Source organism: Glycine soja, chromosome 2, assembly GCF_004193775.1.
Source record: "Glycine soja cultivar W05 chromosome 2, ASM419377v2, whole genome shotgun sequence".
NCBI lineage: Eukaryota > Viridiplantae > Streptophyta > Magnoliopsida > Fabales > Fabaceae > Glycine > Glycine soja.
The window spans coordinates 44,474,991-44,492,091 of NC_041003.1; the positions used below are offsets into that span (position 1 = coordinate 44,474,991).

Below are 17,101 nucleotides of genomic sequence, written 5' to 3' on the forward strand. Positions count from 1 at the left end.
CAAAAAGATGATACTAACTTTTAATATATGTACTCATTTCTCGACATACTAGATCTGTATTGTAATCTCACACTCTAATTTCACCTCTTTTTTTTAATAATGTTGCGTTATAAATTAATTACTCTCATTCTACTAATTTTACCAAAAGATTAAAAATGTGGATAGACATACAATAATATTAATTTGTGTTTTCGTTAGTATAAATAATATAATTCTTTAATCATTCTTTTGTGACTTCATTCTGTTTGTTAGCAGACATGCTTGTATTGTTTGAGTTGATTTCGTCTTTGTTTGTCCCATGTACATATAAAGAACTATCAGAAAGAACAGTAATAAGTGGCTGGCAAAGTGCCACCATTTCTAAGTCAAAACATATCAACAACAAGAAGGACAATAATGAAGTAAGTTAATTAAGTTGGACAACTTCAGAAAAGGATCTTCAACTCTAATATCTTAATCTTAGAACCTGTACGGAACCTTGGCCTAATTAGTCTGTCTCTTGTTACTCTCAATGGATATATTATTTAATATGATAATTCATAATATGTATCCAAATAGAATATATAGCAGTTAGCACTTGACACACTCGTTTATCCACGAATAACTTTTTTCTTATCTTGTCGTAAGTCATTGTTAGAGTCTTTCACTTTCACAAGTTTTGATTTTTTAATAGGTTATTGAACTAATTATTAATCTACAATTTAGTCATATTTAAAACACTCTCTCTCCAAAAATATAATATATGAAAATCATCAAACTCAAATTCTTTTTTACAAACTTAATATATATTATCAACTAAGTTATATTTAAGAATTTTTTTTTATCTTCAAATAGTTTTATCACATTCACGTACTTAGTCAATAATATACCATATATAGTCTGTAAATTTTGTACCATAAAGAATCTACCAGCTTTCAAAATATATTGGAATATATACAATTCAATTATTATTATTATTTATTATTTTTTTAGACATAGAACCTTCAAACGCCTGATTATTTTTCAAGAAATTAGTCTATCAATGAAGGGAAAAAAACAATTTTAGGGATTTTCATTAATTGCCATCAATCAGTGTTGGAGGTCGAGTTTCAACATATCAATTAGTATCAACCTTGCCGTTGCTTCATGCCCAAAAACTATTGATTGCTGATGATGACTGCCATATACATTGAACAATAACTTTTTTCAGAAGGATGAGCCAATTTCAAGGACGTGCAAATTCACACGTCGATAATTTATTAACCTACTTACTTGTTACCAAGCTAACTTTGAATTTGAGAGGCAAATGTTGTGTATTTCAATAGAATTCTGTCAGATTCATTATGAGCTATAGGAACGAATGATCCTATTTGAGAAATATTTAGGTTAATACTTTTTGCATACCACAAAGTTTTCTTTATGTAAAAAATTATGTGAACCGTGTTATATTGTACCTAATTTTAAAGAATACCATTATTCATTTTAACATTATACCAGTTTGCTTAAAAATTCGTCTCTATCGACCTAACAAACAAGTGGGTGTTTCTTTTGTAATGCCACAAAGACAAAAATTTGATACAAACAAACATGAATCGGATGGTTTGGTGGTTATTTTTTATCCAGATGTGTGGTAATGATTTCATGGAAGCGTATTAGGTGAATTATTTTTGTTATTATTATTAAAAAGAATAATAAATATAAATTACTAAATTATATTTGAATGCGCAGATATTAAAAGGTAAATGTACATAATTTTTTAAGTTATTATATATATGTAACCATTAATTAACAATTTGTAATTTTAAATATATTTGCATGATCCATATTTATAACTTTACTTTATTAAAATGAGTATTGTTCTCTTCTGATATGTTCCTATCATTTCATAACTCTAACAAATATGTCCAGATACAAAATATTGTAATTACAAAGATTAAATTTTTTTAAAAAATAATATGTAACTACAAATAGTGAACACAATCGCATGGAGGTACTAGCTAGACAAGCATTAATTTACAACTTTGTGAAAACCATTTCTTTGTTGGTTTATTTTGCATATAGGATTTTATTTGTTGGTGTAGGCCAGTTTCCTTCAGGGTTTGATGCGACCTAACCAAAACATTCAAAAGTATAATTTACCCCTCTACCTAGTTCATTAGGTATTTTATCCTTAAGTTGTCTTGCCATATATTCTCCTATCATTAGGAAATCAAGGATTAGTTACTGGCAACATGGCAGGAGCATCACCAATGGCTAATACATGTGTCAGGTTAGGATTGGATTGATGGATGATCTGACCCAGAAGATATATATACAAGCATTTAGCCTTGAGCTTAAAAGGCAAAGATGCTAAAATAAAAATGAATGATAGATGGGATAGATGGATAATCCGACTTGAAGGATAGTCCTCCAGCCTCAAACCTATGAGGTGAAGTGGCTATAATAAAAAATGAATGATGAATTGGATCAGTGGATTATCCCACACACAGGGTATACCATTAAAGAAAGAACTAAAGTTTTGAACATAGCTAATTTAATTTTTCGGTTGAAATACTAAAAACTGACATTTGTTAATTTTTATTGATAACATTTTTTTTCTTAATAATTGTTAATTAAAAAAATTAAAAGGAGAAGTTGTTATGTGTATAATTGAATGAGTTTTAAAGCATCACCCCTTCATGGTTGTTGGTTGAATTTGAATATTCCCTGGCTGCTGCATAACAAGGAGAGGAACAAAAAAAGGATTCACGTGAGCCCACCAAATGAATCCTATCTAAACCTTGTGTTTTTTTTTTCTCTCCCAGCTGATAAAAGACAAGGATTCATGGAATTCATATTAAACATATATTTTATTGTTAATAATTTATTGTAGTATATGAAACCTAGGAATTTTCAATATCAATAATTGTGAAAATTAGGAATTTTCAATTTTTATTACATTTATTTAACTGAAAAAACAATATCACAAAAAAGACTTTTTCTCATCGGTTAAAAAATATTTGTTTACATTAATTATATATACGACAGGTTTCTATATATTTTTTAAAAATGTTAAAATGCGAGGTCTGTGTCATTGATGATATCACTTCTAACTTTGCACAAACATATATGTCCATATTCGTGGAATGAGGACAATCAAAATAACACTATAAAACACAAATAAGATTTTCTTTTTGTTGGACCATCCACAGATGACATGGTCATGCAGCCAAAAATTAATTGATTGCGATTCAGCTGAATATGTAGCAAGAGAGAATAAAAAAAAAACGTATTCACTTCATATAATTCATAAATGGGTTGTACAAATTTAATTAAATTAAATATATTAAATGATATCATGCTTTTTAAACTTTCTTCCAATTTTTTTCGTATTGAAAAATTATTTTGATTAAAATATATTTTAATCTGTAATTTTTATTCATAGATTAGTAATTTATTCGGTATAATTTTTTTTGTTAATTACATTTTTAGTCTTTCAAATTTAGAGTGAATTTGATTTTGATCCCTCAATCGTTTTAAAAATTTATTTTAGTCCCTTAAATTTATTGCTTAATGATTAAAAACATTTTTTTTTCAAATTTAAAGATCTAAAATGATTCTAAGCGTTTATTTCTTTTTCAATTCAATCCTCCCACTAATAAACCTTTTTAAAGATAACCATTTGTCCTTAGTTTTCGCTATGGTTTATATATATATATATAAAATCATTTACCTTATGTTTTAGTAAAAGGGAAGATAAAACTAAATCACTGTACTAGAAACAAGAAATTAATTAGATTTAGTAAATTGATAGTGTTGTTATAATAGAATTTGAGACCAAATACTGCTATTTTTAAAATTTGAGTATGAAAACAGATTAAACAAACTATATAAAACTATGTTGAAAATGAATCAAAATTATAGAACCAATTTTTTTACACAGATTTTAAACATATCCAACCTAATAAATTTCTCTCTGATTAATGATTTTAAAAACGTAAACCTATGTTAGGTTAACACAGATAAGAGGATTAATTTTCCTAACTAATTTCTAACCCAAAGTTCAACTTCCCCATTCTTGTTATATATGCTGTTTATTATACAGTGTTTTTCCACTTGCTAGTAATTACGTAATTGGGAGAGAAAAAAGAAGAAAAAAACAATGAGTAGTGGGTTGGTTATAATAATAGAACTAATAGCTATTAATTTCAAGGAAAAAGATCATAATATAATTGTGTATATGACTGGTGACTTCCAATAAGAAAAGTCATACAATGTTGCATTTCGAATAGCGCATGCATTTCCAGATTCAATCTATTTCAATGTGTTACACGTTTCATTCCTATTCTTTTTTTACTATTCTCTTTTTCTGAGAATAATCGAATGAAAACAAACGAAAGTGCACGATTTATATAGGCATGGAATTAAGTTGAAACGTTATTTTTGGATTATTCGTACAACAAGCTAGATAGGTGCGAAGCTTTTTCTTCCTTATGCCACAAGTAAATTACCAAAAATTATGCATAAAAATATTGTAAAACAAAATGTTAGTTTCATCTAAACCTTATATTTTTTATTCTAAAATGTATGATATTTTCTTTATTTTAAACCTTGTAAAAAATATTTATTTTAGTTTTTATATTTAATAAAAATATTTAAATTTTAATCCTTTGCTAGGGATTAAAAACACACAAATTTTATAAGATTGAAAATATATTTCAAGTTAAATTTAATAATAATTTATTAAAAGTGTAAAATAATTATACTGTCATCCGATTATTTATTATCATGTATGTTAAGATAATTGAGTTTTACTATAACATTTTTTAAAGATGTATATTTAGAATAATTTCTAATTGATCGTAAAAAAAATTATACTGATGTAGCAAAATTAAACTCTTTAATTTTATAATTTTGGAGACTTCAGTGATTATGTCTTATATTTTTTTAACAGGATTAAGTTTTATATTTAATGAATTAAAAGTAGGAAATTTTCGTGATCAGAAATCAGAATACTAACTCTTAGTGAATTCCATTCTCCTATTGTATGACCTATAGGGGTTGATGAAGCTTTTGCTCTCAATTATTAGCACGATAAAACCCCACGAGTCTTTATGCTTGATTGAAAGGACAATATAACTCAACAAGTCACCACTCACCACCTTGTGTGCTTTCAGAGAGTCCCTAGGTTATCTATAGAGAATCTCACTTTTTGAATTCTTAGTGGTTTTAGGTGTGATTACCTAAATAATGTAGAATAATGAAAGAAACATGCATGGATTAAATTTAGACACAATACAAGAAGTCATAAGTTTTTGCTTTCCGTAGGTTACATATAGATCCAAGTTCTGATGCGGTCGGTTGTGATTATCGATCTTAAAAAAATAATATAGAAACAAGAAGCATACATGAGTGAAATTGAAGAAGTGAAAGTGTTGTCACTTACTAGTTGGAAAACAATAGGATTCAAGTAGAATGTGAAAAATAAAATAAGCATGTGTTTCTGACGCGCTCTAATACTTCAAATTTAAAAGCAAGTGTTTCTAAGGCATACAAGAGTGAAATTGAAGAAGTGAAAGTGTTTCTAAGGCACTCTAATACTTCAAATTTAAAGAAGTGATTAAAAAAAAATATTTGAAAATTGGTGTAGTCAACGATTAATTTGAGATTAGAAACACATGTTAGAAAAGGCTTTAGAATTAATCCCTAACCAAGAGGGTTCATTGCCGACAAAGAAAGACATTACATTGTGATTGTATGGTAGAATTAGAATATATAGTTGGGGTCAAGCCAGCCATGCATGCACAAGGTTTGCAAAGTGGATTTTGTTCATTGACTTCCTTATTTGGGCACTACGAATTTGTTGGCTTAGTGGGGAGACCCAGCAACGAAAATGTGGAGAATTACATGCCCGGCACTCTTAATTGTGAGGGTAAGTAATGGTTTGAATTAATCACTGTGTTTAGGAGAATGGTTGGCTCTATTATTGATGCTGCCAATGATGATAGTTAGAGAATAAAAAAAAGAGAAGGAGAGAAAAGTAGCTGAAAATAGAACAAATTCTAAATATTATTATGTTTTGTAATAGTATTTTAAAAATTTTGGTGTTGTAGAACATTTAGGAGAGTAGAGAAGGAATAATGAATATCTATTAAGGGTTAGGAATATATGAATTAAGAAAAATATTGAAAAAGAAAGAGCTCAGGAGTGCCACGATTCGTCTGAAATATCAGAAGGAAGTGACAGACCCATCTATCACAATTGACACAATTATCGTCACAGCTCTTAATTTGCACCAGCCGGGAATCGAACCCGGGTCTGTACCGTGGCAGGGTACTATTCTACCACTAGACCACTGGTGCTTTGTTGCCTAAGTTCTAGACCAAATTATATTTATAAATTTTTTTAAACTTTGATTTTCTTAAGCATGATATTAACTGGTGTGCTTCATCCAAATTTAATTAAACTCTTCCAATTGATTTCACCAGGTGAAAATAAATGTTCCAAATCAAGTCAATGTAATTATAAAATACTTATACATAATTATTTTTTTTCTCAAAAAATAAATACATAAATTATTTTTAAACTTCATTCCGCCATCACATAATGTAATAGTAAATATTGTTTTCAATCATGCACATTACTATTCAATAAAAATTATACTAAAAATGATTAATCAATTTTTTCAACAAAATTAGTTATCAACAAAATCAATAGATAATCCCATATCAATAAGATGATGACAAAAAAATTAATAATAATAACATAAGGAGAATTGAAAATGTCGTGTAATGTCCTTATTTGTGAAAATCTTCCCTAGTAAGATTTTCGCTTTCAGCTTGAGGAATGAGATTAGTAATTTTTTTTCCCAATTTTGTTTAAAGTCTCTAATTAGTAATTTTTTAATTATCATCATATTATGTCTCTCACACACACATCTTTCAAAAAAAATTACAAATTATAACAACCAAAAGTAGTAAAAAAAAAAGGTAGGACTACTATCAAATTAATGTATAAAAATATACTTAATTCTGTTTCAAAATATAGTAGCTTAAAACTTAGTAAACTTCAATTGGAAGTATTATATATGGAGGAAAACATTGAGGTATTTGGTATAGTAATATTGTTCATTTATATAAAAAGAGAAACACTACTCATTCTTTAGCTTCAAAAAATTATTTAGGTGGGGTCAAGGAAGGGGTAAAACTCCATGATACAGTTTAATAGACATTAGACTGAAACGAAATTAACACATGAATTCTATTTCATATTCGATACTTTAAAAAATAAAACAAGTTTGGAAAATGACGAATTTTAATTGTACTAAAAAAAACAATATAGAGAACAAAATAACTAAGCAGTTCTGCTCGGCTTTTCTTCGCATCAAACTCTGCCTATAACACTAGCTAGCCTGATGAAACATTCTACCAGGGTCCCTCTTCATGACAGGTTCCTTATGTACAACGATAAAATCTTTACTAGTATAAAGATACAACTTACGTCGACTCAGAATATGCTAATTCTTCTACTTCGAATCCTGCTTTTGCCAGGATTAGGTTCAACAAAGCCTATGTCTACTCAACATTATCATTATGAGCTACACAACAAGATGAAAACTACCACGCATGTTTCTCGGGGGCATCATCACGGCAATTTGAATGGCCATGGACTCCACCAAAGACACTGCTGTCATTAACAAAAATAGGTAAAACATCACATAAATTCAACAAAACTACTTCGTCTCAATTTATATAAAATGAAAGACAACATATTGCTAGGCAAAATACTATCCATGCATGAAGCCTACATAAAGGTTATCAATCTGTTTTCCACTTAACACTAGAAACATCTAAATTCCAGATACATTACATTGAGTAATCAAAACAAGTCATTGTACTGTACCAAAAATTGCATTCAAGGAAAAAAAAAAAACACTTAAAGATCTTATGTAATGCTTCTACTAAAGTTTTCTTCGATCATCTTCTAACTCTTTTCAGTGTAATTTTCTTTAAACCAACCTGTATTGGTTTTCTTTTGACATAGTGAGTAAGCCATCTTAAGAGACAGCCAGTCATCTTGTCCTCAGTACACTACTTCTGCTTCCAATTATCCATGATCTTATTCAACAATAGTATCACAATAAACCGACAATTCAACACCTAATCTATCATATTATTTCTAAGTTCTACTGGCTGCAAACAAAACATGGCCAGTAATGAATTGGGTGAATCACTGATATTTCCTCAGTCGCCTCTCATCACTCGATACAAAGCATTTCAAACATTAAAGCCTTCAAATTCTGAGAACATCAAGCAAGGCCATGAATAAAATCATGGGCAAACACCCAAATGCCAAGGAAAACACTAAAATATACTTCCTGCAACTGATAGAAAATTTTGGGTATCCATTCCAGTAAGATATCTAAACTTTTGGTTTCACACATCAAAGCTACGAACAACAGAACAGAACTATAACTCAACCTCAGGAAATCACCTGATATATACATCCCTAAATAATGAAAATTAAACATGGATGTAAGAGCCAAAAAAAAAGTAACCAGAATATACATGCACTTTTGTACAAAGGACCAACTTAAGTAAGAAAAGAGAGAATAAAGATAACATAACACTCAATCTAGTTTAGTCTAGTTCGTTAGTTTCTAAGACTACTCCCAGCACTTTTCTACTTAGTTGGTACTCTCATTTTTTATGTGTTCAACAATCTCTAGAAGAGACCCAGAGTTAAGGGAAGCTATCTTCATTTTTGAGACGAATGCACACTGTTCTTACTTCTTACTTCTTACAAAATCGCCATCCTTTGGTAGCACCTGATGAAAAGCAGGCAAAGTCATAATAGTTTCCATGTATGACCATTACTGTTAATGCTATTACATATTCACCATCCTTCACTGGCATTCAATGGGAAAGTGGAGGAAAGTCATCATCATTCTTCAAACGATAAGCTTGCTCTTCAATCCTGAATCTCAAACCATAGACACCCCCTTAAAGGAGAGGAAAACTAGGAGTACAAACTATAATTATAGTGCTTTAAGCTCTAAAGAAAGTTGCTATGATTTAACATCATAATTAATCTCAGTAGCAACAAATAATCAGCAATAGAAAAATTATATTACCTTTTGGAATCAACTGCTGACAATGAATCAGACTTCTCCTCTGTCACCTCCTCAGTGTTAGGCACAGTGTCCCTAGGAGTAGAAATGCCTGACTCTGGGTAATTGCTCATTTCATTTCTTGGCACTACTCGAAGCTGAGGGCTTGCAGGTCCAGATTCAGGTTTCTCAGATGAATGAAGGAAACCATTAGCATAATGTGATCCCCATGTAGAAGGTTGAGGGAAATAGGTTTCAGATGATCTGGTTTTGGTACTACCAAAACCAGAATATCCTTCTAGAGCATGTTCAAAAGTTCCATCCACAGACAAATTTGTCTCTTGTGGAGCTAGGGCAAAGCCATTGTTACGGCTGTGTCTCTGCAGATGTCCATGAGTACCTGGTGCTTGACCCCTTCCCCTTCCTGGTATTGGCCTATTGTCCCTGTAAGGACGGGAAGTCTGCAAAATTATGAGCTTAGCAATTAGATGATGACTGGGGATCACTAGAAAACTAGTCTGTGTGAGTGAGTGTGTGTGTGTCTGTGTTTGTGTATATTAGAAGTATGTGTCCAAATTTAATAAGTATAAACTTTATAAATACCATATTCGGGAAGTATGCGCCTGTTCCTCGTACTTTTCTCTTCTCTTCTGAACCAAAAGAAGTCATTGGCAGAGTAGGATGATTTATGACGTAAACTTGTTGTCCCATTACACAATTTGAGTTTGCCTGAGAACGAATACTGTGATTAATCGGTACACATTGATGAACAGTTTCCCATGGATTCCTATTTGGAAACTTCGGAGACCTAGGAGGACTAGGCACAACGAGAGAGACAGGATAACCATTACACATATGACCATATTGTAAGTTCCCAATGTGACTGTCATAATCCCCAGTAAGGTCCAACAATGACTTTGAAGCTTCGGAGACTGCCATATGCTTTTCATCGGTATGTGATCTGGGTGAATTGCCTGCCATAACTTGCTTCTCTTTCTCATCATTGATAACAGAATTTAGGGCAGGTTCACTATCAGAAATATTATTTTCAAATTGCTCATTTGAACAATAAGACCAACCATTAGTGCTTGTGCGATCCAAGACCCCAGATGTTGCAATATCCTTAGAATCTTCACCAAGTTTAAAACTTGTAACTGCATTTCCATCCCTAGAGGAGTCAAAGAACTCCCCTGCATCTTGTACTACATATCTTTCTCTTTCATCTCTGCTTTCAAAATTATGTTGATTTCCAGGTTTCCTATCCTTTCCGGATGCTGTAGATAAGCTCAAAAATGACTTGTCTACATTCCCCTGAGTGCTTCCATGCCTTTCCAGAGTGTTTGCAAAGAACCTAATAAGCTCCTCAGCTATTCTGTCTTCTGGTAACCTAAGAATCCAGCCAAGTTTACGGGCACCATACTTAAAAGCACTGCGTATTCGATAGAAATTACCTGAAATAAACAAATGTTACCATCCGGAAGAGACATTAGACAAAAGCAAGGCCTCTTATGACTAATTCTTTATGCATCTTTGTGCCCATGGATAGTATATAAACAAAGAATACATAGTCTCAGTAGTGTTGCAGTGGCAAAGTTTGTAAAGGTAGTAGAATGCTGACACTGATTTATAGTACAGTGGAAGAGAACATATTGTGTGCTTACTTTAAGCTGGCACAATCTCTCAAACAAGAATGGAGGGATGTTAATTGATTTACAGCCTGCAATCTAGCAGATAATAAAATACATGGTAATTTGATTACTATACTCTTCATGTGAGCATGCCTTGGCAATTATGTTAGCACATTATAATTTTAAAATAGATTTTGGTTCTGAATTTGGTTTCTCAAAAAAATAGATTTAAATACAATTTTTTGTCCGTATAGTTACCTTGACTTTGGTTTTGATTCCTATACATTAAAAATATGGCTTTTGGTCTCTATAGTTTGATTCTGTTTAGGCTTTGGTTCTCATAGTTTTGTACCATTTAGATTTTGGTTCTTATAGTTCACCAAACATTTGTCTTGAAAGTTCTCTCGTCCGTCTAGTGGCATATTGTTGGCAGCAGGGACAACACAAAAAAAGAAAGAACTATAGGGATCAAAATCATAATTACGGTAAACTATAGGGATCAAAATCATAATTGAGGTAATATATGTCAACCTTTAAAATATAATAGTTTTACAATGTCGGTTTCATCCATGTATAACTGTTCCTACTTTCCATAAAAAAAATGAAACAAAAGAGAAACATTAGCACATTAAAATACACAAAAAGCATGATGTAGGTGCATCAAGAGCATGAAAACTAATTTTAAGCGTCTTTGCTTTTATCAACTAGCTAATAGATACTAATTTTCCATCACAGATCTTTGATGCACTAAAATTTTATCTTTTATCATTTCTTCTAACAAGTACCTCTATATGAATTGTGCTGGTGTGACTTGAGAGAATTGTCTACGCTGCAATTTTAGTCTTGAGGGTGTCTACAAGGAAAAGGATACCTTCAAATTCCAAAAAGCCATTCCACGGGAGGTGTGAGATCTATGTTGGCATAAGAAGGTAGATGGTAATAGCTGATTTAATGGTGCTTTTCAGATGGCCTTTCTTACCAAAAATGAGGGGGGATGTTATGGATATCAAGTCAGATTCCAATGAATGATGACTCCATCACCCAAGGAATTAAGATTAGGTTTTAAAAAGTGAAGCATTAAACTATAACCCCTAAAGAAGTCTCCTTCGATCATAGAGGCATTTCAAAAGAATGAAGAACCAGTATTTTTATTGATGACCTAAAGGGCTAAAACTTCTAAAAATATATTGAGTACTTTGATTAATGCATGCAAAAGAAAGCTGAGATCTGTCCACAGTAGCAATACATTAGGATTAGACAAGGTCTTTACAAAGTGAACAAGGAGCAAAGTTTCAATTTAAAGGGCAGCACAAAATCCTTCCATACTCTTTCCTTCCCTCCTTTTTACAAGGTTCTATCATCAAGTAATTGCTGGACTTGCTTCATATGTAACTATTCAGATTGATCTATTATATAATATTTAAATCTCCTCAAAAGAGGAATAGTTATCTCTCAATAAAGTCAATAATATAGATTCTCCCCTTCTTAAAAGGATCAAATGAACAAAAAAAATCTTTAAAAAGCAAGATAACATGTTAAATCTAGGTAAAGAATATCATTAGACAATCTAACTACATAACATTAAAACACAATTCAATAGCCATTCAGACTAAAAGTTGAACGATACATGCCTTTATTGACACTGCGGCCAAGATTGTTGTTTTCTTTCAAAGGATCAATGATGTTAAGATGTTTCTGGGGAAATGCACGCAAATTTAAATCAGCCCCCCTTGATGGTACTGAGAATGACTCCACACAGCTTCTAATGAATTCTTCAGTCAGTAATGTATTCCCTCCATTTTCAGGCACCTCAGCTTCACACAGTCAAAAACAGATAATAATAAAAAAAGAACATAAAGCTACTTATTGATACGAAAAAGCCTGCCTACCTACTATATTAGGCAGAGAAGTTTTACTGACTGGTCCCTTCAAACTAACACAATAATTGTCCCAATCAAATTTGCTGAAGTAGTCCAAAAATCTGTAGAGAACCTGGAAAAAGGGCAGAGTGCACAAAATTCTTACTGAAAGGATGCATTGCCATCATCATGTGATGCAGATTTTCTTTTTCATCTGTTCAAGAAAAAGTATGATCCAGGTAGATTTGATGGAGAACTTACTGCTAGAGGACCATCTAAGGATACATGAAACTGATGGAAAATATACAGAACCAGTGTTTCCAAAGCATATGTTGAAATCAGACCATGATGGGCACCCAGTACACGGCTCTCGTAGTAGCACCAAGCTTTAATAAGGATAATACTACGTTTGAAGAGATGATCCTTGGCAACAAGTCGATCAACCTATAAATTGTGAGAGAAACTTACTTAATATCAGATACAATGGGACACAATAATAATAATAATAATAATATAAAACAAAAGGAAGGGTCAAACTGTAGTAATGCACAATATTCAAAACTATGACGTGTGGATGCATATAGATGCTGCAACACATAATAATTGTTTCTAAAGTCTTGAGACTCATAAAATAAAGAAAATTAAATTAAAAATCATTCTGCATTCTGAAATGTTAATTGCATTACAAATATTATTGCGGCCTCAAGAGGTCACTTTCAATAATACCTTCTCAAGAAAACATAATGTACTGAGTCCTCCTAACTGATTGAAAGAGATGTCTACAACAATATCCTGTACAATGCATTTAACAAGCTTAACCTGCAGAAAAAGAACCCAAACATATGAAACATAAAAATATCAACACAAAATCAAAAAAGAAAATTAATTCAAAAATATAGCACCGAAGACACAAATCAAGCATCTTCAATAAATAAAAAATTTCAATATAGAGAAAATAATACAGAGAAAATAAGTTAAGTCAAACAGCAAACTGGCCCACAGAATCAGCCTAGCGCGTTAGCTTAGCAAAATCAACAGAGATACAGCAATTTTGCTGTCCAATATGATATGAAAAAATACAGATTTAAAATCAGCAAGAATTGCCAGGAGCTGCTCTAGATTTAGTCAAAGCTACCAAAATAAAGTAAACTCTACCTTTACATAGACTAAAGCAACAAGTTGGGGAGGGGAAAAGACATTCCATAACTTACTGAGCATAAAGCACAAACAAAACATTCTTAGCACTGCCAGATTCAGAAAAGAGAAATAAAAAGTAAGGGAAGAGGCAATTATCTGAATGTTTGAAAACATCTCAGTTTCAATAGAGGGAAAAATGCTTGGACCCATTCTCATCCTTGAGTATAATATAATATTCCCCTCAAAATGAAAATAAAAGTAAATGCAGATTCAGCATTTTTCAGGCTCATAACAAAGTTAACAGTTCTTTATTTCCAATTTACTTTGGCAATTAGCATAAAATATTTTCACACTAAAATGCATTCAATTTCTGATAAGGCATCAATCAAGTGGAAAGAACCTCTGCATCAATGAAACGAACATCCTTTACTTCATATTCAGCAGCTTCATTGATTTCCTCTCCATGAAGAACAGCACGAACATCAGATACCAGGCCATCCTCAATGTTTTGACAGCTGAGTGCAGTCAAATCAATATCTCCGTCTGGAAGATATGTTTTTAACGGAACTGACCCATATGGAAAAACCTGTAACAAAGAAAATTTAACATCAGTAATGTTATACCACACTAGAAAGAATCCCATCATCACCGCCTGAAGTCAAGAAAATTTATTCATCAAATTTGCACACCAATCAGCTGCACTTAATTGAATACCCTTTCAAAGAAATAATAAAGGCATGAACCACCAGCCTCAATTTGTATGGCAAAAATATCTTCCATTTTTTAGTACATGGAAGAAAAGAAATATCTTCATTTAGTACAAGAGAATTGAAATAAAAACAAGAAATCATGGTATACATGTGATACAGCTAGTTCAATGAAAGGTGCCACTAGGTATTAGGGTTGTCAACTCAGTGCCTTCAATGAGGAAGAAGCCTATGATACCTTGGGCACACTTTTTCTAGTTCAAGTAAGGAATGTCTTTAACACCTTACTGATTATAAAATAACTTTCTCACGGGGTAAATAATTAAAGTAACTGGTAAAAATATCATGCAACTCTTTGATTCTCAGAAAACTTATATAAATATTCCCAAGAACATTTATGACCAACCAAACAGATTTTATTCATTCTCAGGAATCATGATTCCTACGATTTATGATTCCCAGGAATCATGAATCCCGGGCATGAAAAAACTTATCCCCTACCAAATGCCCCCTTATGGATACAATCCCCAGGCTGAGTTGTCAAACACTTATCGATTGTTGATATCAAAATAAACATCTAAAAATATATTAATTAAATATAATACAATTAATAGCTAATAAAATGCTAGACAAAGCACCAAAAAAAGGAAGAGTACTAGAGTAATGCCCTTCAACAACCAACTCACTCATCAAATCACTGATTTTCTCATCATCACCAAATGTTCTATGCTAGAAAGCATGCATTCGACAACATGGAAACAATACAGCGCATACACTAATTATAAGACATAAAAATGATATAAAACAACATATAAATTAATAAAACATTAACATAAAACACGTGTCTTAAATCAAAAGAGAGAATGGATATTTCAAAAGTAAATGCGAGACATGTAAGACATAATAAAACACTTCATTTTATCTAATCATTGCGACATTCCCATTCATATAATGGTTTAATAATAAATACCTAATTGAAAAAACAAATTGTAAAATGCAGCTAAAATTATTCAAAGTGCCAGCGAAGAGTTCAATGACTGTCATTAATACGAGTCCATCACCGGTAAGAAACGAACATAACTACAATTTTGAAGTGTCCGTCCTTACTTCGTCCCATGGTTCCATCTTGACATCATCAGAGCAAAAGAATCTAGGACACAACCAACCACACTACATTTTCTTTCGCATTTAGCAGCCTTAATCACCAGAGCCAAAAATGAACTTGTTTGCGAATCTGTCAACTAGCACATTTTTTTTCTCTACCTCATGACCAAAGGCAGAGAGAAACAAGTTCATTCCATTGCCAATTCACCATTGCAACTACCACACACATTCCTAAAGCAGAACATATCATTAATCATACTTTCACCAATGTAGCCCTAATTTCAAAAAACAACACCATCAAAACAACACAAACAACTCCAAATGCGCGTGTCCAACACCTTCACAGTCATCAAAACCATAACAAAACAAAAACCTAAACACCGAACAAGCACGCCAGAATCATTCAAAATCAATTCACTTCAATTGAAAAACAAATCAAGCATACAGAAACAAAACCAAAACGACGAAAATTGAACATTGACGAGAATCGAACATCACCTCGCAGCGCGCGCCGTACCGGATGAGTCTCTGTACGTAATCGACGACCTCCCTGCGCCTGCGGTCGGCGGCGAGCGTGGGCCGTATGCGGCGGAGAATCTCAGCGGTGTTTCTCTCGGCCGCCGCCCAGGCGTCGGCCGCGACGGAGGATGGATCGGGATTCCAAGGCGGAAGCGGCGGCGACGGCGGCGAGGACGCGCAGGGGCGATCCTCCCCGAAAACGACGCCGTTCACATGAAGATCGCCCATCGCTGTCGTCAAAAACGGTCACGACCCGACCCGGAATTTACAATCCGGGGCAGCGGAGAAACAAAACAAAAGAAAATAACAGCGTTGGTGTGAATCTAGCAACAGTGGCGCGAGGCTGGTTTTTGAAGACGCGAAAACGAAATCGAAGGAAAAAGAAGAGAAATAAAAAAAAAAGAAAAGGATTATGACTATCAGAATATCTTCAACAAAAAAATAAAATAAAAATGAGAGAGAAGAGAAGACAGAGAGAAGAAAAGGGAAAGAAAGAAAAATAGGGCAATAGGGCTTTTTGTCTTTGTTTTCGTAGTACTCGATACTTGAAGAAACCGACTCCAGCATGCTCCTATTTCTGATTTTGATGCAATTATAATAATAATAATAATAATAAATGGATCAAATTAATATTTGGGCCGTGTCAAAAAAATAAAATCGTGAGAGTTAAGATAATTTTGTGTGTATCAACAATGAAGAAAATGGTTTTTATTTTATATTCCTGCCGATTCATGAGTCAACTTGTGGATTTATAAACTAATGGACAATTTGTGAGTTTAGTATGATGGGCGTGGGAGGTTTCTTATTTTTCTTCTTCCTTCTCTTAGGGTTTGTAATTAACTTACACTGAATGTATGTTGGGAATGTGGACCTTGGCCTTGGTTTATAACTGTAGGAATTATCATGAACAATTATACTACCTAAGATCTAAGAAATTTGACTTTTGTAGGTATATATAGGCTTTGTGTAATCTATAGGTTTATGTAAATAACCTTTATATGTATGACTTTTTTTGTTTGTGTAAAATGCACTGTACTTTGTAATTTGGCTGTTGTTGCATTCAAATTTAAATTATTTCTC

The 17,101-nt window shown here is 32.4% G+C and overlaps 1 protein-coding gene, 1 long non-coding RNA gene and 2 other non-coding genes across 6 annotated transcripts; all 4 read right to left on the bottom strand.

Moving 5' to 3' along the window:
* Positions 1–6,155: 6,155 nt before the first annotated feature.
* Positions 6,156–6,243, bottom strand: LOC114404451. The gene has a single exon (XR_003664985.1). It is a non-coding gene; the product is annotated as a small nucleolar RNA snoR114 (small nucleolar RNA).
* Positions 6,244–6,249: 6 nt separating this feature from the next.
* On the bottom strand, positions 6,250–6,320 carry TRNAG-GCC. The gene has a single exon. It is a non-coding gene; the product is annotated as a tRNA-Gly (tRNA).
* Positions 6,321–7,252: 932 nt separating this feature from the next.
* On the bottom strand, positions 7,253–16,564 carry LOC114397235. Of its 3 annotated transcripts, none has more exons than XM_028359330.1 (9): positions 16,001–16,564; positions 14,092–14,277; positions 13,281–13,373; positions 12,816–12,998; positions 12,585–12,687; positions 12,327–12,509; positions 9,671–10,518; positions 9,092–9,528; positions 7,253–7,644 (listed from the first exon to the last, which is right to left on the bottom strand). In XM_028359330.1, the coding sequence occupies exons 1-9, from the start codon at positions 16,247–16,249 to the stop codon at positions 7,575–7,577; spliced, it is 2,352 nt and encodes a 783-aa protein (XP_028215131.1). In that variant the 5' UTR covers positions 16,250–16,564; the 3' UTR covers positions 7,253–7,574. The 3 variants fall into 3 exon arrangements, with proteins under 3 accessions (XP_028215131.1, XP_028215133.1, XP_028215136.1); XM_028359332.1 differs by having other exon boundaries at positions 7,253–7,641; positions 16,001–16,563; XM_028359335.1 differs by lacking the exon at positions 7,253–7,644 and adding an exon at positions 8,321–8,934 and having other exon boundaries at positions 16,001–16,561.
* Positions 10,945–12,318, bottom strand: LOC114397250. Its single transcript, XR_003663341.1, has 2 exons — positions 11,227–12,318; positions 10,945–11,107 (listed from the first exon to the last, which is right to left on the bottom strand). It is a non-coding gene; the product is annotated as an uncharacterized LOC114397250 (long non-coding RNA).
* Positions 16,565–17,101: the final 537 nt, after the last annotated feature.